The 19,859-nt window shown below is 41.6% G+C and overlaps 1 protein-coding gene across 4 annotated transcripts in view; it reads right to left on the reverse strand.

Moving 5' to 3' along the window:
* The window catches only part of gabpa (GA binding protein transcription factor subunit alpha), an 83,581-nt gene that overhangs the window by 49,853 nt on the left and 13,869 nt on the right, over positions 1 to 19,859 (reverse strand). For 3 of the 4 annotated variants that reach the window (XM_073044846.1, XM_073044842.1, XM_073044843.1), the window contains exon 3: positions 4,257 to 4,352. In XM_073044846.1, the coding sequence (XP_072900947.1) occupies positions 4,257 to 4,327 (71 nt within the window). In that variant the 5' untranslated portion in view covers positions 4,328 to 4,352. Of the gene's footprint in view, positions 1 to 4,256; positions 4,353 to 18,110; positions 18,273 to 19,859 lie in introns of all 4 variants that reach the window. The other variant, XM_073044845.1, reaches the window with a different exon arrangement.

A 19,859-nucleotide genomic window follows, 5' to 3' on the forward strand; every position in this document is an offset into this window, starting at 1 on the left:
AAATCCTGCCTGACAAATCTGTTGATGTTGTGTATTTAGATTTTCATAAGGCCTTTGACAAGTACCACATAAGAGGCTGCTTTACAAACTATGAGCCCACATTACAGGGAAGATTCTAGTATGGATAAAGCAGTGGCTGCCTGCCAGGAGGCAAAGAGTGAGAATAAGGAAGCATTGTCTGGTTGGCTGCCTGTGACCAGTAATGTTCCACAGGGGTTGTGCTGGGACTGATTCTTTTTACGTTATATGTTAATGATTCAGGTGATGGAACTAATGGGTTGCTGCAAAGTTTGCAAACATTACGAATATAGTCAGAGGAAGCAGAGAGGCTACATACAGAAGGATCTAGACAGATTAGGAGAATGGGCAAAGAAGTGGCAGATGGAGTAAGTGTTGGGAAGTGTATGGTCATGCACTTCGGGAGAAGAAATGAAAGGGTTGACTGCTTTCTAAATGGAGAGAAAATACAAAAAACTGAGGTGAAAAGGGACTTGGGAGTCCTTGTGCAGGATTCCGTAAAGGTCAATTTGCGGGTTGAGTCAGTGGAAGGCAAATGCAATGTTAGGACTAGAATATAAAAGCAAGGATATAATGTTGCGACTTTATAAAGCACTGGTGAGGCCTCACTTGGAGTAATGCGAGCAGTTTTGGGTCCCTTATCTTAGAAAGGATGTGCTGAAACTGCAGAGGGTTCAAAGGACGTTCACGGAAATGATTCCAGGATTAAACTGCTTGTCATGAGTGTTTGATGGCTCTGGGCCTGTATTTAATGGAATTCAGAAGAATGAGGGGTGATCTCATTGAAACCTATTGAAGGTGAAAGGCCTTGATAGAGTGGATGTAGAGAGGATATTTCCTATGGTGGGAGAGTCTAAGACCAGAGGACACAGCCTCAGAATAGAGGGACGTCCTTTTAGAACGCAGATGAGGAGGAATTTCGTTAACTAGAGAGTGGTGAATCTATGGAATTTGTTGCCACAAGCAACTGTGGAAGCCAAGTCTGTATGTATGTTTAGATAAATACTTCATTCATTCCAAAGGAAATTACAGTGTCACAGTAGCATTACAAGTGCACAGCTATACAAATACTAGAAGATAAATAAGAATAAAAACTAAGTTACCTCAAACAGTTTAAATGGAGGGGGTCATCACTTCCCTAGCTATAGGTTAACTCATTATAGAGCCTAATGGCCAATGATAAGAATGACCTCATATAACTTTCTTTGGGGCATCACAAAGAAAGTCTATTACTTAGTCTATTACTAAAAGTGCTCCTCTGTTCAGCCAAGGTGGCATGCAGAGGACAAGAAATATTGCCCAGAATTTCCAGGATTTTCCATAGAGTCCTTTGATCTACCAGTCTCCAGTGTGTCCAGTTTGACTCCTATAACAGAGCCAGCCTTTATCATCAGTTTATTGAGCCTGTTGACATCATCCATGTTGAAGCTATTGCCTCAGCACACTACCATACAGAAGATTGTACTGGCGACAACAGACTGGTAGAACATGTGAAGAAGAGGCCTGCATACTCCAAAGGACCTCAGTCTCCTCAGAAAGTAGTCCTCTACTAGGGCCCTGTATTCATCCTCCTATCCTCCCTTTATGCACCCAGCTATTGTGGAGTCATCAGAGAATTTCTGCAGATGACATGATTCAGTGTTGTATCTATAGTCCCAGGTATACAGGGTAAACAGGAAGAGAGCCAATACAGTCCCCTATGGGGCCTCAGTGCTGCTTATAGCCATGTCTGACATACAGCTCTGAAGCTGCACATACTGTGGTCTGCCAGTCAGGTAGTCCATTGTCCAGGATGCAATGGAAGTGCCAACCTGCATTAAACAAAGCTTTTCCCCAGCAATGAGGACTGAATGGTATTGAAGGCACTTGAGAAATCAAAAAACATGACCCTCACAGCGCTGCCCTGTTCAGCAGGTAGATGACAGTCAATCTGGGCAAAATGTAGGGGATCAACGGCTGATCTGACCAGAGGTCGGAGATGAGCCAGCACCGGCATCTGTAGGGCCTTCATGATGTGTGAAGTCAAGGTCACTGGGCGGTAGTCATTCAAGACTTTTGGTTGACCCTTTTTGGGGACTGGAACCACACATGATGTTTTCCACACAGTCAGAACCTTTTCTAAGAGGAGACTCAAATTGAAAATACACTGGCGAACTCCACACAGCTGTTCAGCACATTCCTTCAGGATTCTGGGGGTTCATACTGTCCGGTTCCAATGCTTTGCCATGTCTGAGTTTCTCCAGAGCCCTTCTCACCTGCTCAGTAGTGAAGGTGAGTCCATGATGACTGGGCAGTTGCTGGAAGGTGGGGGCCGGGGAGGTGAAGATTGGGACGATAGCAGTTGGTACGTGGAGGTATGGATAGTAGGTGCAGGGCAAGGAGGAGACGTTAACAGTGGTAGCCTGTGTTGTTCATCCATAAGTTGAACTGGAAAGGGAAGGAGGAAGGAGGGGCGGAGTTGGTGCTGAGGGAGCAATAGGTGCTGAGGCTGATGTGCTGAGGGGGGTGTGAACAGGAGGGTAATGGTCAAATCTATTGAAGAATTGGTTAATTCATTAGCCTGTTTTCTTTTTTTTTTACACATATATATCTCAAAGGAGCGTCACATTAAACCACATGGTTCGCATCGAGAAGTCACTGGTGTGCTCATTAAATCACAGCAAAGTAAAAGAGCATTTGGCCCTTTGCCCTTTACCAGTTCTTGGAAAAAACTACTCAATTGACATCCATATCCTGGATTTGTTCCCAAAACTTGAGTATTGATCCTATATCTACTATAATTCTCAACTGGTTTCAACTCATCATCTTCAAGTCTCTGTGTAGATCCATCTCTCTCACTTACTTATAACAGCTCTCAGTGTTGTGGCAACCTTACTATAAGATCAATCTAACCCTTCTTTCTCACATAGCCCTCCACTCTCCTATCATCCATGTGCCTATCTTGAGTTTCTTAAATGCCCCCCTGATGTATCTGCCTCTAGCATCCCCTGGCAGGGCATTCCATGCACCCACTATTCTGTGTGTAAAAAAAACTTACCTCTGACACCCACCCCCTCCCTGATTTCCCTCCAATCAACTTAAAATTACGCCATCTAATAGTAGCCATTTCCGCCCTGGGAAAAAGTTTCCAGCAATGTACTATGCCTCTTATCAGCTTGCACACCTCTAAAAAGTCACTTCTAAGCTTTCTTCACTTCAAAATGACAATCTGCTTGATTGTTATTTCATTATAAACTTCAGAATTCACTCTCTCCACTATTAGTGCATAGACATGCTCGACTGTCATTTCATTATAAACTTAAGCATTCATGCTTTCCATCACTGGTGCACGGTTCTGCAGGCTACCCTGGCTACAAAATGCAATGGAGCAATTCGCCAAAGCTTCTACTACAACACCCCCTAAACTGGTGATCTCTCCAAGCCAAGAGGTACAGGCACATAGCAAAAAAACACTACGTGTAAGCTATCCTTCAAGTTTTGAAGCAGACACTCAATTTAGGGTGAAGCATTCAGTGCTCATGATTTGTTTCCCATCAAGATATGCTCAGCGGGCTATTTATTAGGTATAGGAGGTACCTAATAAAGTGGCCACTGAGTGCATATCTGTATGTTCTGGTCTTCTGCTGCTGTAGCCCATCCACTTCAAGTTTCGAGATGTTGTAGAGCAAGATGCTCTTCTGCACACCAATGTTCTAATGCGTGGTTATCTCAGTTACTGTTGCCTTTCTGTCAGATTGACCCATTCTGGCCATTCTCCTCTGGCCTGTCTCATGAACATGGAGTTTTCACTCACGGACTGCTGCTCACTAGATTTTTTTTTGTTATTTTCACTACTCTTTGAAAACTCTAGATACTGTGCTTTGTTTTGAAATTTATTAAGCAGATGAAATCAGAGCACAATCCTGAAATTATGGAAGAGGTTCATAAAGTGGTCAGAACAAGGGAAGTAAAAAAAACAAAACTTGTGGAGGAGCTCACTGGACCAGGGAGCATCTATGGAGAAGGGGGACGGCTAACATTTCAAGACCCTACATAGAACAGGAAAAGCCTTTCTTTCTATTTGTACTTACTCTGCTATTGACTGATACCCGTCATAAAATTCCCCATTTACCAATAGTAAACATCCCACTTTCTTGAGGGATTAAAGGGGAAAAAATTTCTAAGTAAGGTTAAAGAAAAATCTCAATGTACTGTAGTTGATTAAAGACACGTTGTTGGACGCAAGGGATGTAACCAACCTTTCCTCTGTGCAATGCCGTTTCTCCTCCTCATCTATTTCTATTTCTATTTCTGCCGATCTCTTCGTCATGGTTGTGGGGTTTGGGATTCACAACCTGCATGGAAAATGAAAAGACAAATAGTATTAATTAGAAAAATAAAAACATGCGCAGTAGAGGCACCATAGATAAATATGGCACTTGTCATAGCAGCCTACTTCACGACTCCTCCATTACTCAGTGTCTCAATCTATTTTCTTGTAACCCACACAATGAGGATGTGCAGTTTTTAAGATGTAATCTACAATAATACAATAATAAAATGCATTACTTATTTGCATGGTCTTTATTCCAAAAATAAACCTTATTTCAGCATTTCCTGTTGTCTGTCTCTACGTGTATCCCTGAGAAGGAGCCCTAAGTCAGACAGTACTGTATTACACAGCTGTTCAGGGTGATCCACGACAAAGGCCCTTGGTCCTTTCCTATATCACCTTAGCAGATTCACAGTACAGAGCCGAGTGATGATCTCCCTGGTGGGGAAATACCAGCAGAAGATTCAACCACTAGCAGGGGCAGAAAGAAAACAAAGCACAATTGATTCTGATTGGATCCTGATCCTTTTGTGATCGAAAAGTTCTTTGGAAATCAAGAATGAGGCATACAACTTACTGAAAAAGGATCTAGTGGTTTCCTAGTGTATATGACGAATAAACCCCACTCGGGTTTCCAGCTGGGTGCAGGTATCAATTTTAGCCTGTTTCGATGACAAACTTTGCCATCTTCATCAGGTATAATGCCTAGGCACATCCAGTCTAGTATATATACCACCAGACTAGACACACACAGGCATTAACCCTGATGAAGATGGCAGAGAATGTCATCGAAATGTCAGTTCAAATCGATACTGGTACACAGCTGGAAGCCTGAGGGGATTTTATTCATAAAACTTAATGCTTACGATCATCTATTAATTATTACAAGAGCAAAGAAGAAGCAGCAGCATTGAAGGAACAAAGAAAAGACCAGACTGAAAAGAAACATACTCAGACTAGAGATGGAAAAATTTCAATTGATAATAATTAACCTATAAAATAGCTAGATTTATGTGGTGTAACACATGCTACTGAACACTAAAAAATTTCTAGAAAATTACCACAGCAACTGTACTGTAATTATTGGAAAATTCACTGAACATGTATATAGGTGATTATATAAAACTACGACCAAATATACAAAAGCTAAATTACAAGAACAATAACAATTCTACACCCAAATCCAACATTCAGTTCTATCGTTACCAAAGTCCACGAGCGCTCTCCACCACAACTTGTGTTTTTTGTTCTCCTTCCTTTACAGTGAGAGACACAGAGGTTCGTGTTCACTTTAACTGCTCCACTGCAAAGATTGACAAACTCTAGAGTGACTGGGATGTTTTTTCCCCCCAGCTCATTCAAGGCAATGCATTGTGGAGGCGAGAGATTAAAAACGGGACAAGCTCAAAACCACTTTCATACCTAGGAACTACTTACATTACTTACATGTCTGTAAACTTCAACCAAGTGCTGCTATTAACAGTGCCCTGGATTAAGGAACTTGAAGTCCTTTCCAAAAAGGGTCACATGATTTGTAGCTGAACATTATTTCCTGATCTATCCTAAAGAAAATAACAGCAACAGCCTCGCCTTTGAGTACCAGAGTCACATTTTAAAACTCTGAAATCTTAAAAATTATTAGCAACCGATTTGTCACATGGGATTTAAATAAAATTACTTCTGAATCTATGAGCACTTCACTGAGGGTACTAATTAGAATAATAAAGCACAGTACAGAAGCAGGCCCTTTGGCCTAACTAGTCCATGCTGAACCATTTAAACTGCTTAGTCCCAATAAGCTGCATCAGGACTGTAGACCTCCATACCTATCCAAACTTCTCTTAAACATTGAAATTGAGCTTGTATCCACCATTTGTACTGGCATCTCATTCCACACTCTCACCATCCTCTGAGTAAGAAGTTTCCCATCATGTTTCCCTTAAACTTCTCACTCTTAACCCATGACCTCCAGTTGTAGTCCCACCCAACCTCAGTGGAATAAGCCTGCTTGCATTTACCCTACCTATACACCTCATCATTTTGTATATCTCTATCAAATCTTCCCTCAATCTTCTATGTTCTACGGAATAAAGTCCTAACCTATTCAATCTTTCCTTATAATTCAGGTCCTCCAGACCTGGCAACATCCTTGTACATTTTTCAGCACTCTTTCAACCTTGCTTACATCTTTCCTTTAGGTAGATGACCAAAACTGCACATAATGCTCCAAATTAGGCCTCACCAATGTCTTATACAATTTCAACATGACATCCCATCTCCTATACTCAATATTTTAATTTATGAAGGCCAACGTGCCGAGAGCTTTCCTTATGACCCTATCTATCTGGAACGCCATTTTCAATTAATTATGTACCTGTGTTCCTAGATTGCTTTGTTCTACCATCCACTGGTTAGTGATCTACTCTGGTTGGTCCTACTGACGTATAATACCCCACTCTTGTCTGCATTAAATTCCAGCAACCATTTTTCACCCCACTTTTCCAGCAGGTCCAGATCTCACTGCAAGCCATGATAGCCTTCCCCAACGCCCACTACATCCCCAATCCTAATATCATCTGTAAATTTGCTGATCCAGTTAACCACATTATCTATATTATTAATATAGTTGGCAAATAACAACTGACCTAACACTGATCCCTGCAGCACTCCATCATTCACAGGCCTCCAGTCAGAGAAGCAACCATCTACTACCACTCCCTGGCTTCTCCCACAAAGCCACTGTCTAATCCAATTTACAAACTCATCTTGAATGTTGAGCAACTGAACCTTCTTGACCAACCTCCCATGCAGAACCTTGAGAAATACCTTGCTAAAGTTCACACAGACAACATTCACTGCCTTGCCTTCATCCACTTTCCTGGTAAACTTCCTCGAAAAACTCTAAGATTGGATAGACATAACCTACCATGCACAAAGCCGTGCTGACTGAACTTAATCAGTGTAGGTCTATTCAAATACTTACATATCCAGTCCCTTAGAATACCCATAATTTCCTGTTTGGAGCCTTTCTTAAACAGTGGAAAATTATTGGCTATCTTCCAATCCTCTGGTACCTTAACTGTTGCTAAGGGTGAACTGAATGTCTCTGCTAGGGCCCCAGCAATTTCTGCACTTGACTCCCACAAGGTCCAAGGGAACACCGTGTCAGGCCCTAGGGATTTATCCATCCTAATTTACCTCAGGACAGCAAATACCTCCTCTGTAATCTGTATAAGGTTGATGCCACTTTGCCTCACTTCTATAAAGCCCGTGTCCATCTCCCGAGTAAATACAGATGAAAAAAATTCAATCATCTCTTGTGGCCTCTCATCTCATCACCCTCTGGAAGGTTCAAGAAGGACACTTCTCACTTTGTGAATCTGTAATTAGACCTGAAACCGAAGTACTTCAGTTTCAATATCCTTGAATTAAGTGTGAAACCTACCCTAGACAAAGCACTAGAGAATTCAACTTGTGATCATCAGGCAGCCATTTTACATGGAAGAGTACAATAGAGGAATAGGCTCTGTGCTAAATTAATTATGCTAATGCCACCTTTATCCTTCTGTCTGCACATATCCCTCTATTTGCATAATCATTAGACGCAGCACAGCAGCACAGTGGCTAGCATAATGCTTTACACCATCGGAGATCAGAGTTCATAGAAACATAGAAAATAGGTGGAGTAGGCCCTTCGGCCCTTCGAGCCTGCACCGCCATTCAGTATGATCATGGCTGATCATCCAACTCAAAACCCTGTACCTGCTTTCTCTCCATACCCCCTGATCCTTTTAGCCACAAGGGCCATATCTAACTTCCTCTTAAATATAGCCAATGAACCGGCCTCAATTGTTTCCTGTGGCAGAGAATTCCACAGATTCACCACTCTCTGTGTGAAGAAGTTTTTCCTCATCTCGGTCCTAAAATGTTTCCCCTTTATCCTTAAACTGTGACCCCTCATTCTGGACTTTCCCAACATCGGAAACAATCTTCCTGCATCTAACCTGTCCAATCTCTTTAGAATTTTATACGTTTCAATAAGATCCCCCCTCAATCTTCTAAATTCCAGTGAGTATAAGCCCAGTCGATCCAGTCTTTCTTCATATGAAAGTCCTGCCATCCCAGGAATCAATCCGGTGAACCTTCTCTGTACTCTCTCTATGGCAAGAATGTCTTTCCTCAGATTAGGGGACCAAAACTGCACACAACACTCCAGGTGCGGCCTCACCATGGCCTTGTACAACTGCAGTAGAACCTCCCTGCTCCTGTACTCAAATCCTTTTGCTATGAATGCCAACATACCATTTCCCACCACTGTCTGTCAGGAGCTTGCAAATTCTCCCGTGACCGCATGGATTTTCTTTGGGTGCTCCAGTTTCTTCCTACATTCCAAAGTTGTATGGATTAGGGTTAGTAAGCTGTGGGTGTGCAATGTATGTACCAGAAGCTCATGAGCTGCTCACTGCCCATCCTTGGATTGTGTTGGTCATTGCTGCAAACTGCACATTTCACTATGTTTTGATGTACCTATGACAAATAAAGCTAATCTTTGATCTTAATCATTACCGATCCAAGTGCCTCTCAAACACCTTTATCATATCAGCCTCCACTACAACCAGGCACCCACCATTGTGTAAAAGAACAAATCTGCCCGCTCAAGTCCCTTGAACCCTCCCGCTCCCACCTTAAATGCATGCCCTTCAGTCTGAGATAAATTCAACCATGGTGAAAAAGATACTGGCTGTCTACCCAGTCTAGATATCTCATAATTTAAAAAAATTATCAGGTCTCCTTTCATACTATGCCGCTACAACCCAAGCTTGTCCAACCTCTTTATAAAAGTCAGCCTTTTTAAAGCAAGCTGTAGGAAAATGTGGGTGGCAGGGTAGAGATATATCTCTACCAAAGGAGGTATAAGGCACTCCTTCCCTTGCTAGCCTGCAGGTCACTCTTGAGCAAGGTGTAGCACATGCTTAGCCCCCCCACCCCCCCATCACCCCTGATCAGGGTCATGAGAAGCCAAGGGAGCAGGTGGTGAAGGGAGTAGCATGATAGTGTCGTGGTTAGCACAATAATTTCCAGTACTAGCAACCTGGGTTCAATTCCCATTGCTGCCTGCAAGTAGTTTGTACATTCCCCCCATGACCATATGGATTTCCTCCGGGTGCTCCTGTTTCTTCCCATAGTCCAAAGATGAACTGGCTGGTAGGTTAATAGGTCATTGTAAATTGTCCCATGGTGAGGTTTGGATTAAGCTGGGGGTGTTGCTGGGCAGCGCAGCTCAAGGGGTTGGAATTTTGCACTGTATCTCAATCATTTAAAAATCACAATTCTTGGTTATGCGACCACTGATGCCAGGCACATAACCTCTGAAGGGTGCTGATAATGGCTGGGGTCACCTGTCTTGTAAAGACACAGACCAGATGCAATGGCAAACCACTTCTGTAGAAAAATTTGCCAAGAACAATCATGGTCATGAGACCATGATCGCCCATGTCATACAACATGAAACAATAATGTCGACGATGATGTAGTAAAATCCAAACTATAGGTACTTTTGCCAAAGCACATTTGCAGAACACAAATTAGTTATGGAAATGAGTGCACAACACTATTTATATTACATTAGAGAATCAGAGAAACCTGTTTTACTCTGTTTTGAAGTCAACATCAACCTGTTTCTGCTATAACAATTTTCTATAACAGAAAAATGGGGGCAGGTGTTGGAGGGAAGGATAGGAAGGACGTCAGAGGTAGGTATTGTTTTTACACAGAGTGGTAAATGAGTGAAACACACTGCAGGGTGTGTTGGTAGAGGCAGGTACATTAAGAGCGTGTAAGAGATTCTTAGTTTGGCACATGGATAAAAGGAAAATAGAGAGCTATTGGAAGGGAAGGATTAGATTAATCTTGGAGTAACTTTAAGGGTTGGCACAACATTGTGGGCCAAAGGGGCTGCACTGCTCTATGTTCGAATTACTTATTATATAACAAAGTCACTAATTAGCAGATTTATCATTACAAAGTTTACTGTAAATCAAATCTTTGTTGGGTTCATCTTCAGGAAACAAAAATTTAAAATATAAAATTCCAACCATACATCAACTCTGCAGGGCAGAATGAGACAGCGTTTCCCAGAGGCAAGTGCAATCATAATATAACAAACGCAACAATAAATAGTAAAACACAACAGCCACATGTCGGTTAAAATCAAGTTATAAGTGTCCAGAGCAGAGTCAGGTAGAGCAGCTATTTAGCAGTCTGACTGCTTGTGGGAGGAAGCTGTTTAGTAACCTCGTGGTTTTTGTTTTGATGCTCCTGTAACGTTTGCCTGATGGCAGAAGAACAAACAGTTTATGGAGAGGGTGTGAGGGGTCTTTAATGATGTGATTTAAAAAAAATCTTATTGTGTTATTTTTGTGCTGCATTGGTTACGGAGTAACAATCATGGATGGAGTGGTCTCTCATAGTCCAAAGGTGTACCGTGTTGGTAGGTTAATTGGCCATTGTAAATTATCTCTACTAAGTGCAAGGCGATGTTGATGTCCAGGAAGAGGAATGCATCTACCCCGACCTGTATTTTGGGAACTGCAAGCTGGATTTACAGAAGGAGATAGTAATCCTTGGTGTTAATATTGACAGCAAGTTGGTGTGGGATAACCACCTATCCACTATTTCAAACAAGGCTGGACAAAGGCTTGGAGCTCTGCGGAAAGTAGCATCCAAACTAAACAAAGAGGGCTGAGCCACAGTTTACAAAGCCCAGGTACGAAGTATCATGAATGCCTCACAGAGTGTCCTCAGCCAGCTTGATTCCATTCAAAGAAAGGCTCTCAGGATTATAGGTGTAGATGAAGCCACAGCTCGTGAGAAGCTAGCCATCAGTAGCTTACACCACAGACGACAGGTTGCTGCAGCTACTGTGCTATACAAAATGCACACCAGCCACAGCCCTGCAGACCTTCGCACCATGCTGCCTTCATCTTATGAGAGACGGCGCACCACACAATCAAGTTTATCTACGCCTGCTCAGGCTGTCTCTATGCCTGATGCGAGAACCTACACACTGGATAGAAGCTTCCTTCACTGTGCTATCAGAATTTGGAACAGCCTTCCAGATGTTGTGGTTGGAAACATCTGTGACGATGAGGGTCCAAGTCTTCAAGAGTTGAGTGCACAAACACCTACCATCTCTGGGAGGGAAGTCACATGCTTCTTCATAAGCTATCATGAAGGGGACCAGGATGGCAATGCTTGGTTGTTGGCCGGTAGGGTTAATACCTGACTTTCAAGAGCACTTGTGAGTTATGTTCTGGCTGGACTTAGTCCTTAAACTGCTGCAGAACAGTGCGGAAAGATCAGGTGCTGCTTTCTCCCGGTAGTTTTTAGTTCCAAGTGCTCCTGTCACATTTTGTCACCCTGTAACCTTATCCTTCAATCTCTCTGAATTATGGAGGACAGCATGTGTATAAAGGTCTCTCTCCAGCAGACTTCATCATGATCATCAAGCCTCCAGTATTTCTACTATTTTTTTAAATGTTTCTTAATTGTACATATGATTTTTTTTATGTTCTATCGCTGAGCAGCGGTGAACCATCTGATTGGCCTATCAGAGTTCTCTTTGGGAACTAGTTGACTTGATCAGCATTTCTGATCTGGCTATTGTTCACGATTGCACTTAATAAAAAACACATCTCATGGATTAGGCTAGGATTAAATTGGTGGGTTGCCGGGTGGTGTGTCTCAAAGAGCCAGAACGGCCTGCTCTGCGCTATCTCTCTAAATAAACAAATAAATACATTTGCTCTCCTTTAACTCATGTGCCGAGGAATAACAATAAATGTGTGTGATGGCATGCAGCATTGGATTGAACGCACAGATACTACAGACTGCAGACTGGCCCACGAACCACTTGTATGTTTTTATGAGCTACAGCCCTCCAGCATCAACCTAGAAATGACCAGACATTCTGAGCCGAGATTCAATGAGAGGTACAAAGGGGGAGGCAACATTGAATACAGTACATGGCTTGCTAATTATTTTACTGCAGCCATCATAGTTCACCGAGAAAGAACGGCCCAACCACTCTAACTTTCATAGCGCCATGCTGTCTGCTATGCAACCATGGCGGCCCACTCTGTGAATTTTACTGAACAATTAAAAACGGAAGGGGGAGAATGAAGAAATTAAAACCATGCAAATGTCAAGCTTTCAATACCTAAATGAAAATACTGTAGGTTCTTGCTACTTAGGAACTATGAAAAAAAACCAGATGGTGAAATGCCTACGCATCTAACATTTACACTCCGGATTGCAAAGGCTTTGATCTTTCTCTGATCATCAACACTGTTCCTTCAACAACAAACTCACATTAACCTTTTCATTAATGACAGCACCATTAACTGATTATTGATTTCATTACTTTCAAGATCAACACAGACAACAGTTTTAACATTCAATAATCAGCACAAATGACGAAACCCGTGTATATAAATTAGTGATGCATCACTTGGCTGCATGGATCAGCAAGTTATAGGTTCAACCTTTGAGCTGAAGATTCAAAGCCTTTGGCAAATTTCTACAGAAGTATGGTGGAGAGCCTTCTGACTGGTTGCATCACAGCCTGGTGTGGAGGTTCCAATGCACAGGAAAGGAAAAAGCTACAGAAGGTTGCAGACTCAGCCAACTCCACCACAGGTACAACACTCTCCATCATCAAGGACATCTTCAGAAGTCAGTGCCTCAACGTGGTGGCAACCATCATCAAGAACCCTCACCATCCCTCTTCTTATTACCACCATCCAGTGGTGGTACTGGAGCCTGATGACGCACAGTCTGAATGGTCCATGAACACTAACTCACTATTCCTCTTTCAGTGTATGTATGAATGTATTCATTTATTTTCATCAAAACTTAACGGCAATTTTTTTTCGTCTTACACTGTACTGTTGCCACAAAACAACAAATTTCACGACTTCTGTCAGTGATAATAAATCTGATTTTGATTCGGATACCAATTCTACGCTATGCTAATTGATCCTGGTCAGTGTCACAGCAGATCACTACAATTATACTACAATAGGATGGCACAGTAATGAAGCAGTTAGCATTCAAAGTACATATATGTCACCATATACAACCCTGAGATTTATTGTCTTGTGCGCATTCTCAATAAATCCATAGAATAATAATTGTAACAAAATCAATGAAAGACCGCACCAACTTGGGCTTCCCACCAGTGTGCAAAAGACAACAAACTGTGCAAATACAAAAAGAAATAAACACTAAAAATGAACAAATAAGCAATAAATATCAAGCACGAGGAAATCTGCAGATACAGGAAATTCCAACAACAACACACACAAAATGCTGGTGGAACACAGCAGGCCAGGCAGCATCTATAGGGAGAAGCGCTGTTGACGTTTCGGGCCGAGACCCTTCGACAGGACTATAAATATCAATAATGAGATAGAGATTCCTTGAAAGTGAGTTATAAACAAGAGAAAATCTGTAGATGCTAGAAATCCAAGCAACACACACAAAATGCTAGAGGAACTCAGCAAGCCAGGCAGTCAGCCCGAAATGTCGACTGTATTTATTTTTAAACCATCGATGTTGCCTGGCCTGCTGAGCTCCCCCAACAGTTTGAAGGTGAGTCTACTGGTTTTAAGAACAGTTCAGTGACAGGGGCAAGTGAAGTTGAGTGAAGCTATCTCCTTTGGTTCAAGAGCCTGAGTTGTAATAACTGTTTCTGAATTTGGTAGTGCGAGTCCTGAGGCTCCTGTATTTTCTTTCTGATAGCGGCAGTGAGAAGAGAGTATATCCAGGCTGGTGGTGGTACCTGATAATGGATGCTGCTTTCCTACGACAGTGTTTCGTGTAGATGTGTGTAATACTATTACAGCACCAGAGATCTGGGCTCAGTTCTGCTGCTGTCTGTAAGGTCCTCACAGTGACCACTTGGGCTTCCTCCATGTGTTCTAGTTTCCTTCCACATTTCGAAGATGTACAGGTTAATAGGTTAATTGGTCACATGGGTGCAACTGGGCAGTGGGGGCCTATTACTAAGCTGTATCTCTAAATCAGGGGTTCCCAACCTGGGGTCCATGGCATAAAACAGGTTGGGAACCCCACTCTAAATAAGATAAATTACAACATAGCTAGACTAATGGAAGGAGGTGGGTACACGAGGGGTGTGGCACAGAAACCAGTCCAGGTTTCCGCTCCCTGGTGACCTTCAAAAAGAACATGTTTGCAAAGATAAAAAGAGGAAGTGCAGGAAACAGCCAGCAGGTCAGACTGTATTTTTTTTCCATTGCAGCAGTACCTCAGGTCAATAGTCTTGCATCAGCACTGGATAAGATGCTTAGACAGAATGTGACTGATCTGGCACATAACTCAAGTTGCTGTATATTAAGACAGCCTTGATTTACTTTAAGATGCTTGCTGTCTCTTTGTCAAAACTATGATGAAAGACCTGCTGCGGAGTGTGTGGCAATATTTGAAAATACCCTATCCAACAAAAAAAAAGCCTGGAAAGAAAATCTAATGTATTGTATTGAACAGTGGGAATATATCTTTCATTTAGGTTTCAGTGTGATGTGCCTCATGATTTATATTTTCCTCTGGAGACACTAACTGCACTGATATATAAATCTACAAGTGTCAGTCAAACAGCATTAAAGTGGTCATTCATCATGTATGAGTAAATGCAACTACAGTATTCATCTGGCCTGATTTGGAAATAAAAAAGCAGGGCTACATCACGGAGTCATAGAGCACTACACCACACAAAAAACAGGCCATTTGGCCCATCTAGTCCATGCTGAACTATTATTCTAAGGCAATACACACAAAATGCTGGTGGAACTCAGCAGGTTAGGCAGCAGCTAAGGAAAGGAATAAAAAGTTGACATTTTGGGCTGAGACCCTTCATCAGGACCAGAACTATACTTCTGCCTAGTCCCACTGACCTGCACCTGCACCATAGTCCTCGGTACCCAGCCCATCCATATACTTGCCAAATTTTCTCTTAAATGTTGAAATTGAATCTGCATTCACCACTTCTACTGGCAGCTGATTCCACACTTGTACCACCCTCTGAGAGAAGTTACTCCTCAGTTTCCCATCAAGGCAAGGCTTCTAGTTCTAGTCTCACTCAACCTCAGTGGAAAACAACTGACTGCATTTTACACTATTGATGGGCCTCAATTTTGTACGCCTCTATCAAATCACCCTTCATTCTCTGACACTCCAGGGAATAAGGTTTTAAACAACTCAATCATTCTCTATAACTCAGGTCTTCAAGTCCTGGCAACATCCTTGTAAATTTTCTCTGTACTCTTTCAATTTTACATCTTTCCTGTCGGTAGGTGACCAAAACTGCACACAATACTCCAAATGTCTTATACAATTTGAACATAACATTCCAACTCCTGTACTCAATATTTTTGATTTACCTAGGCCAATGTTTCAAAAAACTCTCTTTACGAACTTATTTCATGGAATTATGAATACGTATTTCCAGATATCTTTGTTTCTCCACACTCCTTACTGCCCTACCATCCACCATACAATGAAACTCAGGGATATATATACACTGACATAATTTGTACTTTGATAAAATCCCACCATTGCCTGTAAGGAGTTTGTATATTCTCCCTGTGACTGTTTGGGTTTCCTCCATGTGATCTGCTTTCTTCCCACGGTCCAAGGACGCAGTTGGTAGGTTAGTTGGTCATTGTAAATTGTCCTGTGATTAGGCTAGGGTTAAATAGGGGTTGGTGGGCAACATGGTTTGAAGGGCCTATTCTATACTGCATCTCAAGAAAAAAAGGAATAAATTTGCCATTTTCCAGCCTGCTTTTTGCCAACTGGTCCAGATCCCACTGCAAGCTTTTTACTATGCTTGCAGCACCTATAAACTCAAACTTTCTTCCAGTATTTCAGGCTTTGTGGAGCAAACAGCATAATCTTAACTACATATTCAAATACACTTGCCAAGAGTATAACAACTCCAGCTGATCGCATTTCATAACTTCTACGCAATTTAGCTCCACTAGCTTTTTCTCTCCTGAACATGTGGAATATTTGAAATATATATTTTAACACGGTGCAGACCACCCCCACCACCACTGTCTGCAAGGAGTTTGTACCTTCTCCCTGTGGCTATGCGTGTGCTCCATTTTCTTCCCGCATTCCAATGATGTACAGTATGGATTAGGGTTAGCAAATTGTGCACATGCTATGTTGGTACTGTAAGCATGGTACACTTGCATAAGCCTTGCTGAATCAATTTGATGAATTTTACTGTGTTTTGATGTTCATATGACAAATAAAGCTAATTTCTTTAAATAAAGCTAATCTCTTTGTAGGAGAAAGAGTGAAGAGAAAACAGAATTAATAATGACCTTCATCTGGGCTTCCAAGTAATGTTCAATGACAAAGGTCAAAATTTCAAAGTATGATAGACAGCGTTTAGAAGTGAACACCCTATCTTTGGGAAATCTTTTAAAACTTGAGTCATTCGAATAAGAACTATGAACCCAAACGAACTGGAGAAACAGTAATGTATTTATAGAGATGCAAGATAACCAACAAAGAAAACAAACCACAAAATCGTGCCAACAGAGACAGAAACACTGGAGGAGATTGGAAGTCTACATTGAACACAGACACGGACGAGGATGGGTGAATACTCCATTTCAATCACAAACTGAAAATTCTGGGAAAACATTTCAACAAGCCATCAATTGTTCCTTCTTCCACAGATGCTGCCTGACCTGCAGAGATTTCAAGCAACTTATCTCTTTGATTCAGATATCCAGTGTCTGCAGTCTTTTTTTTCCCATGCCATTTCAATTTTCTGCATTCTCTCAATGCAGTGAATAATACAGGTCAACACTCTTCTAGAGAGATTCTTGACATGCATCAAAAGTACCAGCAAGCACTTTACAAAAGTAGTATTTAAAAAAAAAGGAAGGTGATAGAGAAAAAGACATCAGCCTAGGGAAAGGACAAAAATTTATTGGATAACAGGCCATTTAGAAATCAATCAGAAAAAGACTGGCTGGAATCACATGGATTAAAGAAGTAAGATGTTGGGGCGAGATAGAACTATTGGGAGCAGTTGCGCCAAAGCCAAAACCTGTTCATCTCGGGCTGGGTTGCAGTTCCCTGAAGGTTGTATCCACTGTCTTCTTTGCAGAGGGAACTATCCTGAATGAATGGGGGCAGGAGCTCTAGTCTATTTAGCAGCAGTTCTCGAGTACCTAATGGCAGAGATCTTGGAGCTGGCGGATAACATGGCCCATGTCAACAAGAAGATGAGGGTTGCATCCCCCCGCCCCCCCGGCACCTACATCTTGCCGCCCGCAACAATGAGGCACTCAACGAGCTGTTTTGTGGTGGCACCATTGCCCAGGGTGGGGTGCTGCTCAACATGCAGGCTGTGCTTGCTGTCCAAGGAAACAGGCCAAGCCAGTAAATTATGCAGCTAGATGGTTAAGCCAACAGTCAGACTGGCAGATAAAAAGCTCATGAGTTTAATTTTCTAAAAGGCCTCAAATTGAAATTACATGGATTCATTGTAACAATTCCTGAGAGGTTAAGGCTGGAAACGTACACTTGAATAGTTGGTACTTAGTTCATCTGGATTTGTGTTTGAAAATAATTAATTCACTGAAAATGAATCTGCAAAATTATCTAACATGCAGATTAATGCAATAAATGTACAGGTTTGTTGCACTTAAAAAAAGATGAGGATTATGGGGATACAGACCAGCCGGTGGCAGATGGGATTACTTTACATTTTCGGTTCGGAATGCTGTTGTTCACATGAGTTGTAGTTTTTTTCCTTTCTTTCTTGCATCTCAAATGTTGTCTTTTTATTTTTGTTTTTTTTCCAAATTGGGTTCTTTCAGGTTTCTTGCTTTGTGGCTACCTGTGAGGAAGCAAATCTCAAGATTGTATAATTTTGACATTTCTTATTAATAAATGTACTTGAATCTTTAATTTGGCATCATGATTGGCAATGGCATTGTGGGCTCCACTGTTTTAACAGACAGACAGACAGACATACTTTATTGATCCCGAGGGAAAATGGGTGAAATTATTTGATGGAGCTGCTTTTTTTTTTTAAAAAAAGGGAGGGCTCTAATTAGTTGAATAGATAACAGAGAAACCAAGTGTAGAATAATAGGAATTTCAGAAGGTCTTCAGTAACAAAATTACAGCAGATAGTATTGGCGATGCCTTTGAACAGAAAATCTAACAAAAACTAGTGGATACAGCCAGTTCATCATGGGTTAAGCCTTCTCTAATGTTGAGCACAACTGCACGGAGCACTGTCATGGGAAAGCAGCTTTCATCATCAAGGACTCTCATCACCATGTTCAGAAACAGTTATTACTCCTCAAGCGTCAGGCTGAAACAAAAGGGATAATTTCATTCAACTTCACTTCATCACTGAAAGGTTCCCACAACCTATGGACTCACTTTCAAGGATCCTTCATCTCATGTTCTTGATATTTATTGCTTATTTATTTATTACTACTTATTCTTTCTTTCTTTTTGTATTTCCATGGTTTGCATCTTTTGCACATTGGTTGAACACCCAAGTTGGCGTGGTCTTTCATTGGTTCTATTATGGTTATTACTCTATTATTATTATTCATGCCTACAAGAAAATGAATCTCAATATTGTTATAGTTTGACATATGTACTTTACTAACAAATTTACTTTGAACTTTAATAATACACCAATGTATATTTAGGACTAGCTAACAAAAATGAATAAATGGATCATCTTTGCGTTGTTAGATTGTGACTAGTGGGTGTTTGCAAGGACTGGTGTTCGCATCCAACTGTTCACAATCTGTATCCGTGAATTATAGGAAGGAACCAAGTGTACAATTCATTCTTGCTAATGGTTCAAAGTGCACATGGTGAAAAAGATGCAGAGCTTACTCAATGGGCCAAATGGCCTAATTCTGCTCCTATGTCTTATTGTCGTAAATGATTAATTGCACAACGTATCAGCTAGTTCAATACAAACAAGATCACTAGATCCTACAGAGGACAGAAAAAAACCGTGGAGGATTACTGGCGTTTCCTCTGTCTCCCCCCCACCCCCCCACCCCCATTTGTGACAGTTGCCAGAAATGCTGTATACGAAGGGCCTAAAGCATTGCTGAGGACCCCAACCACTCATCCCACAATCTCCTCTTACCCACTACCAACAGGAAGGAGATACAGGAGCATCAGGACTAGGGCTGCCAAACTGAGTACCAGCTTCTTACCTCAGGCTGAGACGAATGAATACCTTGCCACCTCAGAAGACAGCAAGCTGTTTACTGTTTACCTGTGCTGCGCACTTCACGTGCATTTTGATTATTTTATTAAGTTACTTGTGGTGATATTTTGTCTCTGTGCTGTGTGTGATATATATATATATATATATATATTGTGGGTGCACTGTGGTCCTGAGGAACATTGCTTCATTTGGTTGTATAGATGTACAGTCAGATGA

Source organism: Hemitrygon akajei, chromosome 5 (genome assembly GCF_048418815.1).
Source record: "Hemitrygon akajei chromosome 5, sHemAka1.3, whole genome shotgun sequence".
Classification (NCBI taxonomy): Eukaryota; Metazoa; Chordata; class Chondrichthyes; order Myliobatiformes; family Dasyatidae; genus Hemitrygon; species Hemitrygon akajei.